The sequence below is a fragment of the Scardinius erythrophthalmus genome, assembly GCF_964197995.2.
Source record: "Scardinius erythrophthalmus genome assembly, chromosome: 21".
Taxonomy (NCBI): Eukaryota; Metazoa; Chordata; class Actinopteri; order Cypriniformes; family Leuciscidae; genus Scardinius; species Scardinius erythrophthalmus.
Genome location: NC_138241.1, coordinates 1,849,280 through 1,869,999, shown reverse-complemented (window position 1 = coordinate 1,869,999; position 20,720 = coordinate 1,849,280). Strand labels below are relative to the sequence as shown.

General features: G+C 41.8%; 1 protein-coding gene across 2 annotated transcripts in view; it reads right to left on the bottom strand.

The window, feature by feature from the left end:
- The window catches only part of nvl (nuclear VCP like), a 34,994-nt gene that overhangs the window by 13,743 nt on the left and 531 nt on the right, over positions 1–20,720 (bottom strand). Inside the window, exons 2-14 of one of the 2 annotated variants that reach the window (XM_081351732.1) lie at positions 19,194–19,264; positions 14,867–14,919; positions 13,367–13,454; positions 13,221–13,281; positions 12,386–12,544; positions 10,550–10,670; positions 9,428–9,504; positions 9,109–9,243; positions 7,871–7,972; positions 6,995–7,112; positions 6,169–6,313; positions 4,392–4,569; positions 2,457–2,678 (exon numbers count right to left, since the gene is read on the bottom strand). In XM_081351732.1, coding sequence (XP_081207858.1) covers positions 2,457–2,678; positions 4,392–4,569; positions 6,169–6,313; positions 6,995–7,112; positions 7,871–7,972; positions 9,109–9,243; positions 9,428–9,504; positions 10,550–10,670; positions 12,386–12,544; positions 13,221–13,281; positions 13,367–13,454; positions 14,867–14,919; positions 19,194–19,264 — 1,530 coding nt within the window. Of the gene's footprint in view, positions 1–2,456; positions 2,679–4,391; positions 4,570–6,168; positions 6,314–6,994; positions 7,113–7,870; positions 7,973–9,108; positions 9,244–9,427; positions 9,505–10,549; positions 10,671–12,376; positions 12,545–13,220; positions 13,282–13,366; positions 13,455–14,866; positions 14,920–19,193; positions 19,265–20,720 lie in introns of both variants that reach the window. The other variant, XM_081351731.1, reaches the window with a different exon arrangement.

Genomic DNA, 20,720 nt, shown 5'->3' with positions numbered 1-20,720 from the left:
AGCACTTTTATGATGGACAGATGCACTTTTATGATGGATAGATGCACTTTTATGATGGATAAATGCACTTTTATGATGGATAGATGCACTTTTATGATGGACAGATGCACTTTTATGATGGATAGATGCACTTTTATGGTGGACAGATGCACTTTTATGATGGACAGATGCACTTTTATGGTGGACAGATGCACTTTTATGATGGACAGATGCACTTTTATGATGGACAGATGCACTTTTATGATGGACAGATGCACTTTTATGATGGACAGATGCACTTTTATGATGGACAGATGCACTTTTATGGTGGACAGATGCACTTTTATGATGGATAGATGCACTTTTATGATGGACAGATGCACTTTTATGATGGACAGATGCACTTTTATGATGGACAGATGCACTTTTATGATGAACAGATGCACTTTTATGATGGACAGATGCACTTTTATCATGGATAGATGCACTTTTATGATGGATAAATGCACTTTTATGATGGACAGATGCACTTTTATGATGGACAGATGCACTTTTATGATGGACAGATGCACTTTTATGATGGACAGATGCACTTTTATGGTGGACAGATGCACTTTTATGATGGACAGATGCACTTTTATGATGGACAGATGCACTTTTATGGTGGACAGATGCACTTTTATGGTGGACAGATGCACTTTTATCATGGACAGATGCACTTTTATGGTGGACAGATGCACTTTTATGATGGACAGATGCACTTTTATCATGGATAGATGCACTTTTATGATGGATAAATGCACTTTTATGATGGACAGATGCACTTTTATGATGGACAGATGCACTTTTATGATGGACAGATGCACTTTTATGATGGACAGATGCACTTTTATGATGGACAGATGCACTTTTATGATGGACAGATGCACTTTTATGATGGACAGATGCACTTTTATGATGGACAGATGCACTTTTATCATGGACAGATGCACTTTTATGATGGACAGATGCACTTTTATGATGGACAGATGCACTTTTATGATGGACAGATGCACTTTTATGATGGACAGATGCACTTTTATGATGAACAGATGCACTTTTATGGTGGACAGATGCACTTTTATCGTGGATAGATGCACTTTTATCATGGATAGATGCACTTTTATGATGGACAGATGCACTTTTATGATGGACAGATGCACTTTTAAGATGATAGATGCACTTTTATGATGGACAGATGCACTTTTATGATGGACAGATGCACTTTTATGATGGACAGATGCACTTTTATGATGGACAGATGCACTTTTATGATGGACAGATGCACTTTTATGATGAACAGATGCACTTTTATGATGATAGATGCACTTTTATCATGGATAGATGCACTTTTATGATGGACAGATGCACTTTTAAGATGATAGATGCACTTTTATGATGGACAGATGCACTTTTATGATGGATAGATGCACTTTTATCATGGATAGATGCACTTTTATGATGGACAGATGCACTTTTATGATGGACAGATGCACTTTTAAGATGATAGATGCACTTTTATGATGGACAGATGCACTTTTATGATGGACAGATGCACTTTTATGATGGACAGATGCACTTTTAAGATGATAGATGCACTTTTATGATGGATAATGCACTTTTATGATGGATAGATGCACTTTTATGATGCACAGATGCACTTTTATGATGATAGATGCACTTTTATGATGATAGATGCACTTTTATGATGATAGATGCACTTTTATGATGAATAGATTCACTTTTATGATGGATAGATGCACTTTTATGATGGACAGATGCACTTTTATGATGGACAGATGCACTTTTATGATGGACAGATGCACTTTTATGATGGACAGATGCACTTTTATCATGGATAGATGCACTTTTATGATGGACAGATGCACTTTTATGATGGACAGATGCACTTTTAAGATGATAGATGCACTTTTATGATGGACAGATGCACTTTTAAGATGATAGATGCACTTTTATGATGGATAATGCACTTTTATGATGGATAGATGCACTTTTATGATGATAGATGCACTTTTATGATGAATAGATGCACTTTATGATGATAGATGCACTTTTATGATGGACAGATGCACTTTTATGATGGACAGATGCACTTTTATGATGGACAGATGCACTTTTATGATGGATAGATGCACTTTTATCATGGACAGATGCACTTTTATGATGTATAGATGTACTTTTATGAACTTCAAAACAGAAACAGCCAATCACTCCCATTATAAAGCTTGGAAGAGCCAGGATATTTTATAATACAACTCTGTGTTCGTCTGAAAGAAGAATGTCATATACACCTAGGATGATTTGAGGGAGAGTAAATCATGGACTAACTCTCATTTTTGGGTGAACTTCTTCTTTAAGGCTGAAGTAAGAACATGAACTGATGCAATGCTTTAAGTATTATCAATAATCTTCAGTACCATGATGGCCATGTTGAGCTCCTCGCGGATGTCGTGCAGGGCGCCCACATCTTCCCAGGTCACGTCCGGTACGGTGGCGAAACCCTCGCGCTTCGCGGACGGCTGGACACTGGCTAACGACGACTTGAAGTCCGACATGAGGACGCAGAGTCCAGAAAGCTGCTCCTCGCTCAGAGACTCGTTCGTCTTCAGCAAAGACAACAGCTGCTCCAGCTCACATCTCTGCCAGGAACACACACAGTGGCCGGACATTATATGATCTGTGTTTTACTGCAGTGTATTACCATTTCAAACTGCTAAATATTTAAAGAGGCCATATTCTGCCCTTTCTCAAAGTCTTGATGTTGTTTTTGGGCTCTACTAGAGCAGGTTCTCCCGCTTGAATGTCATGTCATGTCTTTAGCCTTTCTAAAAAATCTAAAGCAAAATATAAATGTGTGAAAAAACGTGAAAATTAACTGATGTTGATAAATGTTACTTTATAACATTTGTCAGATCTGGTCATGAGACTGTACATTTACAACATTACATAGCCAGTCAAATATTACTGTTTAAATTATGTTTTGAGGAAAAAGTGCAATTAAAATTTATATTGAGCAAAACTTGTCAATAAAGAGCCAAAATTTCACATTTAAAGAGCTCCTATTAAGCTTTTTACAAACTCTTGATGTTGTTTCAGGCTCTACTAGAACAGGTTTTCCTGCTTGAATGTTGATTATTTTCCTCATATTCTCCATTGTTGCGGCTCCTCTCTTCCCAGTCTGTCAGTATCGCTCTGTTTACTTCCTGTCTCTATGAAGCCCCTCCTTCTGAAAAGCACACTGTGCTCTGATTGGTTGGCTGGAGCAGTGTGTTGTGATTGGTCTACCTACTGGTCTAACTACTGACTAACTCAACCAGGCCCCGCCCCTTTATTCTGCGTGTGAATTATTATAATGAGGAATATTGTGATGTGTTCGTTCCCGGAAGAAACTCAAGACTACAATGGAGGCGTTTCAGGAGTTCAGAAACACTGACACTGATATAGAGAAGAACTGGAGCTTCTTCATGATCAAACAGCAACACTACACACTAAACACACATGAACATGGAGAAGCACTAACTACTAGTCGACTAGAAGAGTCTTCGAGGGCAGCCCTAATTTAAAGACACTGCAATGGTTTCATGTGCAACGTAAGCGATGACGCACATCAAGGTGAACGAGACGGAGGGAAGTTAGCGAGGGAAGGGCATATAAAAGGATGCGAGTATGGACTTAAAGGGGTGGTTGATTATGATTTGACTTTTCTAACTTTAGTTAGTGTGTAATGTTGCTGTTTGATCATAAACAACATCTGCAAACTTACAGCGCTCAAAGCAAAGGGAGATATTTGCTTTTAAAGAAATCGCTTTTTAAGGACTACAACAAACGGCTGGTAGAGACTACACCACATTCCTCCCGGGTTAGTGACATCACCAACCCTAGAATTTACATAAACCCCGCCCCTGGGAACTTGATTTATAGATTATCATGATAGAATATGCTAATCAATGACTAGAAGATAACTACACATCAGCTTCATAAATTCATCAACTAACCATTCAGAAATGTTGCTCTACATGTTGTAACTTTTTGAGTCTCTCCATCTTTGTCTGACTCCGGTTTGAACAAAAGGCTAAAAGTTTTGAAATGTTCAGTGTGTGTATGTGTGAGGTAAAAGGACACAAGCTGTTGAAGCTCCGCCCCCTGTGCCGGGAGCAGCAGCTCATTTGAATTTAAAGGGACAGACACAAAGCGGTGCGTTTTTGCTCACCCTCAAAAACTTTAGCATGCTATATAAAAATATCTGTGGGGTATTTTGAGCTAAAACTTCACACACACACTCTGGGGACATCAGAGACTTATTCTACATCTGGTGAAAAGGGCATTATCCCACATATTTAAGCGTGCAGTACCGGTGGAGAGGCGTCCTCACTGCTGGACTTCAGCAGGATTCGGTTGACGGTGGTCATGGCCGCCTCTCGACACAGCGCCATTAAATCTGCGCCCACATAACCCGGCGTGAGACGCGCCAGCTGTTGGTAGTCGAAGTCCTCCGGCAACGTGATCTTACGACAGAGTGTCCTCAGAATCCTGCGATGGAATAAATCGAGGAGACATTTTGTTTTTAGACAGCAACACTAAAGAGAGATGGATAACACTTTCTATTAAGCCCATGCTTATAATGAATTATAGCCCCATTTATACTTATTTATGAGTATTACTATTCTATAAAATATATTTATAAAGACTCATTAAGACCTATACTGCATTATAACAACAGTTACAGTTAGATTTATCTTATTTTTTAAATTACTTATAAATTACTTATAATTACTAATAAGTAATGCCTTTGCCTTTTCAATGTGCATGTTCATAATCCATTATACACTGATTTATAAATGATCAAATATAAAATAGATCCAGAGACACTTCTCTGCTGTACCAATTAGCTATCAATTATGTCTTTAATCGCTAATATTTGCATTAGAGGTCATGAATATGGTAATTTTGATTTGTTAACATCTATATCTCTTCAGCCATATTTATGGTTTTGCTTATTGCAGAACGAAATTATACTTTAAAAAATATTGTTGCAGAGATTTGCTAGTATGTAACAATAAGAAAAGATTAATTTTTGTTTGTATTAATGATTTCTGTTTTTTAATTATTTTAAAATATATATTTTATTTTATTATATTACTGTTCATTCGTTACATTTACAAATAAACAACTTAAAATGTCTAATGAGCACATCTCCATGATTTCTTCATAAAGGCATCCTATGTTTTCACTTTACTTAAAGCCATCAATAATGCATTTATGGGGGTTAATAACTGTATTATCACTCACAATAAGTATTTATAAGAACACAACACGGCTATTAATAACAATATATTCACTTATTTGACAGAAATAAATCTGAATTACTAAGAGGTCATTGCAAACACAGCCCCATGCGCTTGATCTGCCATTCTGGATGGCCAACTTCACAATCAATGGAAATGTGCAGTTTAATTTTAATAAATGAAGTATATAGTCCTATCTGTAATCAGTAGAAAATTAAACTGAATATAGGCCTATAAATAAACTGATAGTCCTGCTGCACCGGTTTTCGTTATTATTTTAGATAATATAACAAATACATAAAAGGGCTTTGTGTTTAATTTATTAGGCTAGCCTACTCAATAATAGAAAAAAAATAATTAACGAATTAATTTAAACAAATTAATTAATAAATAAATTAAATATTATTGATGCACATGCTTTTCTGTCTCATTATTGCAATCTCTCTCTCTCTCTCTCTCTCTCTCTCTAATAACTGCATTAATAACTGCATTAATCTGCTATCAGTGGCTCAAACCAATGTTACTAACTCTAAAATGAGTTTTGGAATTAGCAACGGAGGCGTGGGATTAGATGCATAAGAAATTAGTCCTACATACAAGAGTGTTTTAATGTCAAAAACTTGACAAACGTCTTGAAATACATAATTTGAGTGTTTACTAATAAATCAGTGTATAATGGATCATGCGCATTAAAAAAGCAAAAAGCAATCTAATTCATTAAGCATCTTCACAGAAAGTGTTACTGAAAGATGAAGAAGAAAGAGCCTGACAGGTGCTCTTTAACTATGACATCAGTAAGCCACAGCTGATTGGGCGGGTTATGTTCTGTAGTGATGACACGTACTTCAGTCGCGCGCCCTCATCAGGAATCCCCAGACAGATCTCTCGATCAAACCTGCCGGCTCGCCGCAGGGCCGGGTCCAGCGAGTCCGGGCGGTTCGTGGCTCCGATCACCAACACCTGAGCCGGCTCAGATAACGAGCTGAGGTCTGAAGACAACGAGAAACAACTGATTATAAAAACACACTTGAGAGAAGTGTTTCAGACAGCACTCGATCACATCATTGATTCCTCTTTTGTGTTTCCTTTCCCTTGAACGGACACACACACACACACACACACACTTCTGTCTAATCACCGTCTCTGCAAGTGTTCTCTCGGTTCTGTCGTCAGTGAACAGGAGGACACCGGATGTTTGTCGGTTTATTCGGTCTTAAAGTGACAGTACACTAATATTCCTGCTGTTCTGTTATTAATGTTAATAAAACAACAGAATACAGCTTTAACAAAGATTAAACTATATTTAATTTCTACAGTGAACAAATAGTGTTATTTTACATTTAGGCTTAATTATTAATTTCTGTACCTGAATATTAGAGTTAGACTTTGTAACTGTTATTTAGTGTTCATCTCTGCTTGTAATGTGTGTGTTTGTTCTTATTTTATTACTGACTGTTCACTTGTTTTTAATAATGTTGGACTTTATCAGTCAGGCTCGTAGTTTCTGCTGTGGTGTCGAAGTACTTCATGTGAGCTTTAAGCAATAAATGAAAAGCAAATTTACATATATCACACACACATAATAATGTATTTTTATTTTTGCTGCTACGAAAATGATCTGATCCGTGGCTCAAAAACCGAACTGTGAGTTTTGTGAGATCAACACACACCATCCAAGCAGGTGAGAAGCTGAGCAACAATCCTTCGCTCCATGTCTTTGGAGGCGATCTCTCGTTTAGGAGTGATGGCGTCGATCTCGTCGATGAACAGGATACAGGGAGCGCTGCTCTACAGGAACAACAGAGACCAAACAATTACACAACCACCAATGGAGACACACACTGAAGTCACGGTTAGCCTTACTTTCGGTTCAATTCACAGGCATACTTGTTTTCCTGTTTCCATCCTGTTTCCTGTGTTCTAGTCTCTAGTTTGTTACCATGGTTACTGATTATGTTGCGCACCTGTGTCTTGTTGAGTTCTTGTTATCCTGTGTATCTGTACCATCAGTTTGTTCAGTTCTTTGCTTCTAGCCGTTGCGTTCGCACCGTTGTTGGATTACCGTCTTTCTCTTCATTGTGAACAAAGTTATTAAGCTGCAAATAGATCGTAATCTCCATTTATGTTCCGGTGGGCTGTGCTGACAATATAATTTTTTTTTATTTTAATCAATCTTCATTTTGATGAACCGATTTTGATTCTTAAATCCCAAGAATTGATCTTTCAGTCTGTCCTGTTTTCAGGTGATGCATAAACAAAACTCCACTAAACGTGATCTGTAGCTCCTGCCATCCAATTATGGCTGTAAGCTTTGATAGTTTTGACGTGAATCAAAGTCTCAGCTCTCAAATCCTGTCAGTTTCATCACTAAATTCAGTCTATAAATGTGTGTCTTTAATGTGTGTGACTGATGAACCCATCATCTCTTCCTCTATACTACTAGTTAAAGCAGCAAATACTCATCAGTGAAGATCAGAAGGATCTGATGTTGATGCTCAATCAAACCTCTCTGAAGGCGAAGACATGTTCAGGAGTGTGACTCTTACTATGGCTTGCTCAAACAGTTCCCGCATCTTCTGCTCAGACTCTCCAGAGACTCCAGACACCAGCTCCGGTGCAGAGACCTTCAGCATGGGCAAACCCGTCTCCTACACACACACCAGACACACTTGCTCAGCAGTGAAACACACACTCACTCACACATATTCACTCACTCACTCACTCACTCACTCACTCACTCACTCACTCACTCACTCACTCACTCATATTCACTCATATTCACTCACTCACTCACTCATATTCACTCACTCACTCACTCACTCACTCACTCACTCACTCACTCACATTCACTCACTCACATTCACTCACTCACTCACTCACTCACTCACTCACTCACATTCACTCACTCACATTCACTCACTCACTCACTCACTCACTCACACACACATATTCACTCACTCACTCACTCACTCACTCACTCACTCACTCACTCACTCACTCACACACACACACACACATATTCACTCACTCACTCACACACACACACACACACACACACACATATTCACTCACTCCCTCACTCACTCACTCACTCACTCACTCACTCACTCACTCACTCAAATATTCACTCACTCACATATTCACTCACTCACTCACTCACACACACACACACACACACACACACACACACACACACACACACACACATATTCACTCACTCACTCACTCACTCACTCACTCACTCACTCACTCACTCACTCACTCACTCACTCACTCACTCACATATTCACTCACTCACTCACTCACTCACTCACTCACTCACTCACTCGCATATTCACTCACTCACATATTCACTCACTCACTCACACACACACACACACACACACACACACACACATATTCACTCACTCACTCACTCACTCACTCACTCAAATATTCACTCACTCACATATTCACTCACTCACTCACTCACTCACTCACTCACTCGCATATTCACTCACTCACATATTCACTCACTCGCATATTCACTCACTCGCATATTCACTCACTCACATATTCACTCACTCACATATTCACTCACTCACATATTCACTCACTCACATATTCACTCACTCACTCACACATATTCACTCACTCACACATATTCACTCACACACACATATTCACTCACACACACATATTCACTCACACACACATATTCACTCACTCACACATATTCACTCACTCACACACATATTCACTCACTCACTCACTCTCTCTCTCTCACACACACAGAGTCACTTACTCCGGCCACAGCTTGAGCGAGCAGTGTTTTCCCACACCCCGGCGGCCCGTGAAGGAGGAATCCCCGCGGAGGAACGACTCCGAGCCGCTGGTACACTTCTGGATGCCTCATGTGGATCAGCAGTTTACACACATCCTGAAGAACACAAGCAACCGGAGGCTGTTAGACATCAGTGTGTGTGTGAGCAGTTAGACATCTGTGTGTGTGTGTGTGTGTGTGTGTGTGTGTGTGTGTGTGTGTGTGTGTGTGTGTGTGTGTGTGTGTGTGTGTGTGTGTGTGTGTGTGTGTGTGTGTGTGTGTGTGTGTGTGTGACGTTCACCTGCAGAGTTTCATCACTGCCACCGAAATCCTCAAACTTCACAGCGCAGTGCTGGAGCTCATGGGTCTTGATCTTCCCTGGAGTTAACATGAGGAAACACTTTTATCACACAAACTGACGCCCTGACATCTGACACTGACTCTGCAGGTGACCATCACAAAAGCATGTCTGGCTCATATCACACCAAATAAACTATTCACAAATATGGTTTGCATCAAGAAAATGAAGCTTATTTATCTAAGTATTAAGTTTACTCTTATTTAAGTTTTTTTTTGCATCACATTTTATTGATTTTTCCATTTAAAAATACTATCATGATGTACAAATACTTTACAATGAGGTTCCATTAGTTAACATTACCTAATGCGTTAACTAACATTAACAATTACTTTTACAGCATTTACTAAACTTTATTAATAAACATGATCCTGCTCATCTTAGTTCACAGCCCAACCATGTTAACAGATACAACTTTAGATCTTAAAAATATTTTAGTAAATGTTGAAATTAACATTAACAAAGATTAATAGATGCTGTACAAGTATTTTGAGTATACAAGTATAATGTTAACAACAAAAGAAAACTTATTGTAAAGTGGGTCTTTACAAAGACTGCAACTTTTGCCTAATTACTGCTTATTAATAGTTAGTAAGGTAGTTGTTGAGTTTAGATATTGTAGGATTAAGACATGTAGAATATGCTCATGCAGAATAAGACATTAATATGTGCTTTATAAGTGCTAATAAACAGCCAATATCCTAGCAATATGCATGATAATAAGCAACTAGTTAATAGTGAGAATTGGACTCCAAAACTAAAGAGTTATCAAAAGATAAAACTGAAACAGATGTATTGCTTATTTTTGGTTAAACTAAAATGTAAACTAAAACGTGAACTAATTGAACCTTATTTTAAGTGTTTCCACAATTTCTATAATGACAACATTGTTTCCCACACTGCACAATCCTAACGGTCCTAAAAACTCTCTTCTTGATGCAACACACACAGTTTGTTTCTTTAGACTTTGATAAACACACACACACACACACTCTCTCTCTCTCTCTCTCTCTGAGATTCAGGATGGCTAGAATGTGGATTAAGTGTGTGACGAGGTTCACTGACTCTTTCTCTGCAGGATTGCGTCGCTGATCTCGTCGTCCACGTCCTCGTCATGCTTGCTCTTCTTCGTTCTCTTCAGCTTTCCGCTCTTTGGTCTCGGTTTCTTCGACGGATTTCTCTGCTTCTGTGAACACATTGTGACGAGATGTAGATGTAAAAGCTCCCCTTGCTTCATTTCGGCCTTTCCCAACATATCAATACTGGAACATTTATGACAGTATTAATGAATGAAGAGGATGTAATGTAACTTTTATATGTATAGAGTATTTTTCAACAAAGCAGCAAACGTGTTAATATTTCTTGAAAAATAACTTTAAATCACTTACATTTTTTTCACTCGTTTTTTTTGGACTGCTGGTTAACATGTGGTCAGTATAGAAGCTTGTTTCCGCCACAGAATAAAACATTTTAAAAGACAATTCTGACTTTTTATCTCGCAATTCTGAGAAATAAACCCGCAATTCTGACATCTTTTCTCAGAACTGTGAGAAATAAACTCGCAATTGCATGTTATAGAGTCACAATTGTGTGTTATAAAGTCAGAATTGTGACATTAAAACATGCAATTCTGAGAAAAAGTCAGATTTGCAAGTTTATTTCTCGCAATTGCGACTTTATATCATGCAATTCTGACTTTATACCACACAATTTAAAGAACACTTTAAATCATGTAAACTCGCAATTGTGAGATAAAAAGTCACAATTACGGAAACAAGTTTCCATAGGTCATACTTGTTCCATTGTCTGACAGAAAATATGTAAATGAGAACAACTTTATTGGCCAATCGGCTATATATTGTATAAAATACAGTATATGAGCATGGATTAGGGGAAGAACAGATGTTAGTTGGTGCATGACATCATCTAGGGACATTTAGGCCGCATTTACACTGCAGGTCAAGATGCCCAAGTCCGACTTCTTGACTATATCCGATTTTATTTATCCGATCTTTTCAGAGTGACCCATATCCAATATCTGCATGTACACTACACACTTGACAAAACACCCCGAGGTAGACGCACTCATCAGGAAAAGCTGAAAAGGAAGTAAAAATGATTGGCAACGGACGCAGACGAAATGATAATACAAGCTTCTGCTTTCCACACCGTCTCTAAAGGTCAGCAAAACACTGGGCTGAGCCTTCGTCCTCCATTGTGCCGTTGAAAAGAGTCATGTGATCGCGGTTGGAGTTGAAGTCATTCGCCACCGTCGCGTTTTTAGGGACGTACGACTCGCATCGACGGGAATATCCCATCTGTCCGATACATGGCAGACGCAAACGCACGTATTCGACTCATGTGAATGTGAGGAATGCTTCAGTTCACATAGAAAAACCTAAAAATGCTCAAAATTCAAACTAAAAAAGCTAAAACTTTACCAAAAACTTATTTTATAATGTCTACATGTGTATCTGAATGCATACTGAAGAAAAACTGACTTTAGAACCCAGAGGAACAGCTCATTTACTCCATATAGAGATATAAGGCCATCTAGAGTCATGAAATATCATATTATATTATTATTTTTCCACCAGAGGTCAGCAAATACACCCTATGTAAGATATTTTGAGCTGAATTAAAAAATTATGAGTTAATTTGAATTCAAGTTGAAAGAATGTTTGAATGTGCTTAATTTACTATTTATTTATTATTTATTGATCAATAAAATATTTTTTTTTACAAAATCTCAGAAAAAAATTGCATTAAAAAAAGAAAAAATATATAAAAATGAAATAAAATAAGCTTTCTGGACAAAAAAAAAAAAGTTACATTTTAGGGCTTTTAGGGAAGGCTGTGTTATGGAGTGTGAGGGGTGAAGGCTGGTGTTACCGTGTTTACCGCAGTGCTGGCGGGCTCGTCCTCACACAGGTCGATGCAGAGGTTCTGCTGTGCGTCTCCGGTGGTGTCCAGGACCCAGCCCTCGCTCCTCTGCGGCGTCGAGCCGCTCGCTCCTCGCTGGTACAGAGACGTCAGAGAGCTGTTCAGCAGATTCGTGTGCTGTGGAGGAACACAAGCGTTCAGCAGGAGCCGCGTTTACATTACAGCTGCGCAAAACTTGTGCAATATTTTTTTTAAATGTTGATGAAAAACTATTGCGAAATGACGGCGTTTCCATTAACTGATGTTATGCGACGAAAACATTATTTTTTCCTCTTGAGATAAGCCATTCCAAACATCATGGCGACGGATGTTAGCAGGGTTATGTGTATCAGCCGCCGCACTAGACATTATTATTAATGGATGGAGACGCATGCGTGCAACATTAATGTCGAGGAAAGACTCTTATACTGAGAGCGGCTCATATGAGGAATTCTGGGAGATTCTCCTCATTTCTGCTTCAAGCTCTTGATACACTGTGGCATTTCTTTGTTGTTTAGAATCCAGTATTCCTGTAATACTTTTGTCTTTTATGAGTTTAATGAAGAACTCCTCTTCTTCTGTCCAAACACACCGCATCATCTACGTCAGCTGACCAGTGAATGCGTTTCGAATTGCCTGAAAAACCCCCTCATACAAGTGTAAAAACTGTTCAGCGATATATGGGAGTTGTGATATATATGTTTCCATTGGCCGTTTTCAATTTGTGCACTTTGAAGAGTAATGGAGACGCAGCTTCATTCTGGCAGGAGTTAGATCTGATATTTCGTGTTTTGTGGAGTGAAAGTGCAGTTACTTCATGTTCAGGGATGTCGTCCTCGCTGTCAGTGCTGCACTCGCTGACGGGACTGTCCTCCCTGAAACACACCAGAGAACAGCTGTGAACGCACCAGGGAAACACACAGATAATGCAGAGGATGAAGAGTGTGTGTGGTGTCGTACCCGTCCTCTCGGCTGCGTCTCGCTCGTTTGGCCATATGTGTGTTCTCCAGGGCACAGATGTCAGACTCGCTGCATATCACTGCATACACTACACACATACACAACCATTCAAGACACTTTACAACTAACAGCTCAAAATGTTTCCTTCGCAGCTTCGAGAGAACAGAAGTTTAAACACTGATATTCTGCTCAAACGCAGGGGTTTTCATTTACAGCATTTAACCCGTTTTAACACTCATTTTCTCTTGCAATTTTGACTTTATGTTGGTTAAGCTAGTGAAATAGCCAGGACTACACTTGGCCCCTGTGCTAGGCCAGGACTACACTTGGCCCCTGTGCTAGGCCAGGACTGCACTTGGCCCCTGTGCCAGGCCAATACTGCACTTGGTCCCTGTGCTGGACCAGGACTACACTTGGCCCCTGTGCTCGGCCAGGACTACACTTGGCCCCTGTGCTAGGCCAGGACTGCACTTGGCCCCTGTGCTCGGCCAGGACTACACTTGGCCCCTGTGCTCGGCCAGGATTACACTTGGCCCCTGTGCTAGGCCAGGACTGCACTTGGCCCCTGTGCTAGGCCAAGACTGCACTTGGCCCCTGTGCTGGACCAGGACTATACTTGGCCCCTGTGCCAGGCCAGGACTATACTTGGCCCCTGTGCCAGGCCAGGACTACACTTGGCCCCTGTGCCAGGCCAGGACTACACTTGGCCCCTGTGCTAGGCCAGGACTACACTTGGCCCCTGTGCCAGGCCAGGACTACACTTGGCCCCTGTGCCAGGCCAGAACTACACTTGGCCCCTGTGCCAGGCCAGGACTACACTTGGCCCCTGTGCCAGGCCAGGACTACACTTGGCCCCTGTGCTAGGCCAGGATTACACTTGGCCCCTGTGCTAGGCCAGGATTACACTTGGCCCCTGTGCTAGGCCAGGATTACACTTGGCCCCTGTGCTAGGCCAGGATTACACTTGGCCCCTGTGCTAGGCCAGGACTACACTTGGCCCCTGTGCTAGGCCAGGACTACACTTGGCCCCTGTGCTAGACTAGATTTAGAGAGATGTGTGTGACCCATTTTTGTAAACCTACTTTGGGTTCAGAGTATTAATTTTTCCCCAAATTAATTTCCCACGTCTAGTACAATTATGTGGTTTTGATTCATTTATACAGTGTATACTTTTTTCTTGATTTACCATGAAAGATTGGAAGTGAAATGTGACAACATGCCCCATAGGTGGGGTTCATTGTAACATGACCATATGACAGATTCATATGTAATTTAATTGCAAAAATACAAAAATATTATTTTAATGACAGTTTTATTCATTTATTTTAATCAAATTGAATCTATGTAATAGACTATTAACTTACTAAATTTCTTCATTTATTTTAATTTAATTTATCATCTTAATCTTATTTGTTTATTTTTTATCTTTCACTCTCGGATTGGAAACCCCTGCTCTAACACAGTTTTCACATAATAATAACAATTTGAAGTAATTTGGACCTTTTTCCACTTGGATCCTGAAGGCGGTCCTGTTCCTGCGGCCGTACTCAGTCCTGTGAAACACAAGCACATCTCAGACTCACTGCAAAACACCAGCACATCTCAGACTCACCGCTGACCACCAGCACATCTCAGACTCACCGCTGAACACCAGCACATCTCAGACTCACTGCTGAACACCAGCACATCTCAGACTCACCGCTGAACACCAGCACATCTCAGACTCACCGCTGAACACCAGCACATCTCAGACTCACTGCTGAACACCAGCACATCTCAGACTCACCGCTGAACACCAGCACATCTCAGACTCACTGCAAAACACCAGCACATCTCAGACTCACCGCTGAACACCAGCACATCTCAGACTCACCGCTGAACACCAGCACATCTCAGACTCACCGCTGAACACCAGCACATCTCAGACTCACTGCTGAACACCAGCACATCTCAGACTCACCGCTGAACACCAGCACATCTCAGACTCACCGCTGAACACCAGCACATCTCAGACTCACCGCTGAACACCAGCACATCTCAGACTCACCGCTGAACACCAGCACATCTCAGACTCACTGCTGAACACCAGCACATCTCAGACTCACCGCTGAACACCAGCACATCTCAGACTCACCGCTGAACACCAGCACATCTCGGACTCACCGCTGAACACCAGCACATCTCAGACTCACCGCTGAACACCAGCACATCTCAGACTCACCGCTGAACACCAGCACATCTCGGACTCACCGCTGAACACCAGCACATCTCGGACTCACCGCTGAACACCAGCACATCTCAGACTCACCGCTGAACACCAGCACATCTCAGACTCACTGCTGAACACCAGCACATCTCAGACTCACCGCTGAACACCAGCACATCTCGGACTCACCGCTGAACACCAGCACATCTCAGACTCACCGCTGAACACCAGCACATCTCGGACTCACCGCTGAACACCAGCACATCTCAGACTCACTGCTGAACACCAGCACATCTCAGACTCACCGCTGAACACCAGCACATCTCAGACTCACCGCTGAACACCAGCACATCTCAGACTCACTGCTGAACACCAGCACATCTCAGACTCAACTCACCGCTGAACACCAGCACATCTCAGACTCACCGCTGAACACCAGCACATCTCAGACTCACCGCTGAACACCAGCACATCTCAGACTCACCGCTGAACACCAGCACATCTCAGACTCACCGCTGAACACCAGCACATCTCAGACTCACCGCTGAACACCAGCACATCTCAGACTCACCGCTGAACACCAGCACATCTCAGACTCACCGCTGAACACCAGCACATCTCAGACTCACCGCTGAACACCAGCACATCTCAGACTCACTGCTGAACACCAGCACATCTCAGACTCACCGCTGAACACCAGCACATCTCAGACTCACCGCTGAACACCAGCACATCTCAGACTCACCTCTGAACACCAGCACATCTCAGACTCACCGCTGAACACCAGCACATCTCAGACTCACTGCTGAACACCAGCACATCTCAGACTCACCTCTGAACACCAGCACATCTCGGACTCACCGCTGAACACCAGCACATCTCAGACTCACCGCTGAACACCAGCACATCTCAGACTCACCGCTGAACACCAGCACATCTCAGACTCACCGCTGACCACCAGCACATCTCAGACTCACCGCTGAACACCAGCACATCTCAGACTCACTGCTGAACACCAGCACATCTCAGACTCACCGCTGAACACCAGCACATCTCAGACTCACTGCTGAACACCAGCACATCTCAGACTCACCGCTGAACACCAGCACATCTCAGACTCAACTCACCGCTGAACACCAGCACATCTCAGACTCACCGCTGAACACCAGCACATCTCGGACTCACCGCTGAACACCAGCACATCTCAGACTCACCGCAGAACACCAGCACATCTCAGACTCACCGCTGAACACCAGCACATCTCAGACTCACCGCTGAACACCAGCACATCTCGGACTCACCGCTGAACACCAGCACATCTCAGACTCACTGCTGAACACCAGCACATCTCAGACTCAACTCACCGCTGAACACCAGCACATCTCAGACTCACCGCTGAACACCAGCATATCTCGGACTCAACTCACCGCTGAACACCAGCACATCTCGGACTCACCGCTGAACACCAGCACATCTCAGACTCAACTCACCGCTGAACACCAGCACATCTCGGACTCACCGCTGAACACCAGCACATCTCAGACTCACTGCTGAACACCAGCACATCTCAGACTCAACTCACCGCTGAACACCAGCACATCTCAGACTCACCGCTGAACACCAGCACATCTCGGACTCAACTCACCGCTAAACACCAGCACATCTCAGACTCACCGCAGAACACCAGCACATCTCAGACTCAACTCACCGCTGACCACCAGCACATCTCAGACTCACCGCTGACCACCAGCACATCTCAGACTCACTGCTGACCACCAGCACATCTCAGACTCAACTCACCGCTAAACACCAGCACATCTCAGACTCACCGCAGAACACCAGCACATCTCAGACTCAACTCACCGCTGACCACCAGCACATCTCAGACTCACCGCAGAACACCAGCACATCTCAGACTCAACTCACCGCTGAACACCAGCACATCTCAGACTCAACTCACCGCTGAACACCAGCACATCTCAGACTCACCGCTGACCACCAGCACATCTCAGACACACCGCTGACCACCAGCACATCTCAGACTCACCGCAGAACACCAGCACATCTCAGACTCACCGCTGAACACCAGCACATCTCAGACTCACCGCAGAACACCAGCACATCTCAGACTCAACTCACCGCTGAACACCAGCACATCTCAGACTCAACTCACCGCTGAACACCAGCACATCTCAGACTCACCGCTAAACACCAGCACATCTCAGACTCACCGCTAAACACCAGCACATCTCAGACTCACCGCTGACCACCAGCACATCTCAGACTCACCGCTGACCACCAGCACATCTCAGACTCACCGCTGACCACCAGCACATCTCAGACTCACCGCTGACCACCAGCACATCTCAGACTCACTGCTGAACACCAGCACATCTCAGACTCACCGCTGACCACCAGCACATCTCAGACTCACTGCTGAACACCAGCACATCTCAGACTCACCGCTGAACACCAGCACATCTCAGACTCACCGCAGAACACCAGCACATCTCAGACTCACCGCTGACCACCAGCACATCTCAGACTCACCGCTGACCACCAGCACATCTCAGACTCACTGCTGAACACCAGCACATCTCAGACTCACCGCAAGACACCAGCACATCTCAGACTCACCGCTGAACACCAGCACATCTCGGACTCACCGCTGAACACCAGCACATCTCGGACTCACCGCTGAACACCAGCACATCTCAGACTCACCGCTGAACACCAGCACATCTCAGACTCACCGCTGAACACCAGCACATCTCAGACTCACCGCAGAACACCAGCACATCTCAGACTCACCGCTGAACACCAGCACATCTCGGACTCACCGCTGAACACCAGCACATCTCGGACTCACCGCTGAACACCAGCACATCTCGGACTCACTGCTGAACACCAGCACATCTCAGACTCACCGCTGAACACCAGCACATCTCAGACTCACCGCTGAACACCAGCACATCTCAGACTCACCTCTGAACACCAGCACATCTCAGACTCACCGCTGAACACCAGCACATCTCAGACTCACTGCTGAACACCAGCACATCTCAGACTCACCTCTGAACACCAGCACATCTCAGACTCACTGCTGAACACCAGCACATCTCAGACTCACTGCTGAACACCAGCACATCTCAGACTCACCGCAGAACACCAGCACATCTCAGACTCACTGCTGAACACCAGCACATCTCAGACTCACCGCTGAACACCAGCACATCTCAGACTCACCGCTGAACACCAGCACATCTCAGACTCACCGCTGAACACCAGCACATCTCAGACTCACCGCTGAACACCAGCACATCTCAGACTCACCGCTGAACACCAGCACATCTCAGACTCACCGCTGACCACCAGCACATCTCAGACTCGACTCACCGCTGACCACCAGCACATCTCAGACTCAACTCACCGCTGAACACCAGCACATCTCAGACTCACCGCTGAACACCAGCACATCTCAGACTCACCGCTGAACACCAGCACATCTCAGACTCACCGCTGAACACCAGCACATCTCAGACTCACCGCTGAACACCAGCACATCTCAGACTCACCGCTGAACACCAGCACATCTCGGACTCACCGCTGGAGGAAACTCACCTGAACTGTTGCTGGAGTTCAGAGGCCATGGCTGAAATATCCACATACTGATCATCATGAGTCTTCAGGAACTGAAACAGAAGAGACCATTATAAATATATATATATATATATATATATATATATAATACACAAAACCGCCAAAAACTTTAGAACGGTAATTTTGAATGTTTTAATGTTTAAAAGAAGTCTTTTCTGCTCACCAAGGCTTTATTTGTATGATCCAAAATAGAGCAAAAACATTAATATTGAAAAATATTTTTACCATTTAAAATAACTGTTTTCTATGTGAATATATAGTAAAGTGTAATTTATTCCTGTGATCAAAGCTGAATGTTCAGCATCATTACTCCAGTCTTCAGTGTCACATGATCCTTCAGAAATCACTCTAATATGATGATTTGATGCTCAAGAAACCTTTATGATTATTATCAGTGTTGAAAGCAGTTGTGTTCAATGTTTTTTTTCAGGATTATTTGATGAATAAAAAGTAAAAAAAAAAAAAACAGCATTTATCTGAAATAAAAAGCTTTTGAAACATTATCACTACCGTTCAAAAGTTTGGGGTCAGTAAGAGTTTTTTTTTGTGGAAAGAAATTAAAGAAACTGATAATTTTATTCAGCAAGGATGCATTAAACTAATCAAAAGTGACAGTAAAGACATTTATAATGTTGCAAAAGCTTTCTATTTCAGATAAATGCTGTTTTGTTTTTTTTTTTTTACTTTTTATTCATCAAATAATCCTGAAAAAAAACATTGAACACAACTGTTTTCAACACTGATAATAATCATAAATGTTTCTTGAGCATCAAATCATCATATTAGAGTGATTTCTGAAGGATCATGTGACACTGAAGACTGGAGTAATGTATATAGCCTAAAACTTTACTGTATAATCAAATAGAAAACAGTTATTTTAAATTGTAAAAATATTTAACAGAATTACTATTTTTGCTGTATTTTGGATCAAATAAATGAAGGTTTGGTGAGCCTTAGAGTTCTTTTAAAACATTAAAAGATCTTATCGTTTTATAATCTTGGCCACCACCATATGTTTATATATATATATATATATATATATATATATATATATATATATATATATATATATATATATATATATATATATATATGTGTGTGTGTGTGTGTGTGTGTACATATATGTAATATATGTATATATATATATATATATATATATATATATATATATATATATATATATATATATATCACACACACACACACATGTATTGAAAGTATACAATATTTATATATATGGGAAGGAAGCATGAGAGGAGGAAAATCATGTGTTATACAGGCATTCACAACCATCTGATGTTTAAACTTGCTAGGTAAACATAGACTAGCCCATTTTTTATGTTACTAACTTAAAATCAATAAGTAGTACATTAAAATCATTACAGACTCTGTGGGGAACAACTACTTTCCTTCTTATTTTCATTTATTTAGTTACTGTATGTTTAATTTCCCCTGGCTGTCTTCGCTTTTTTTTCAGATTACTTTATA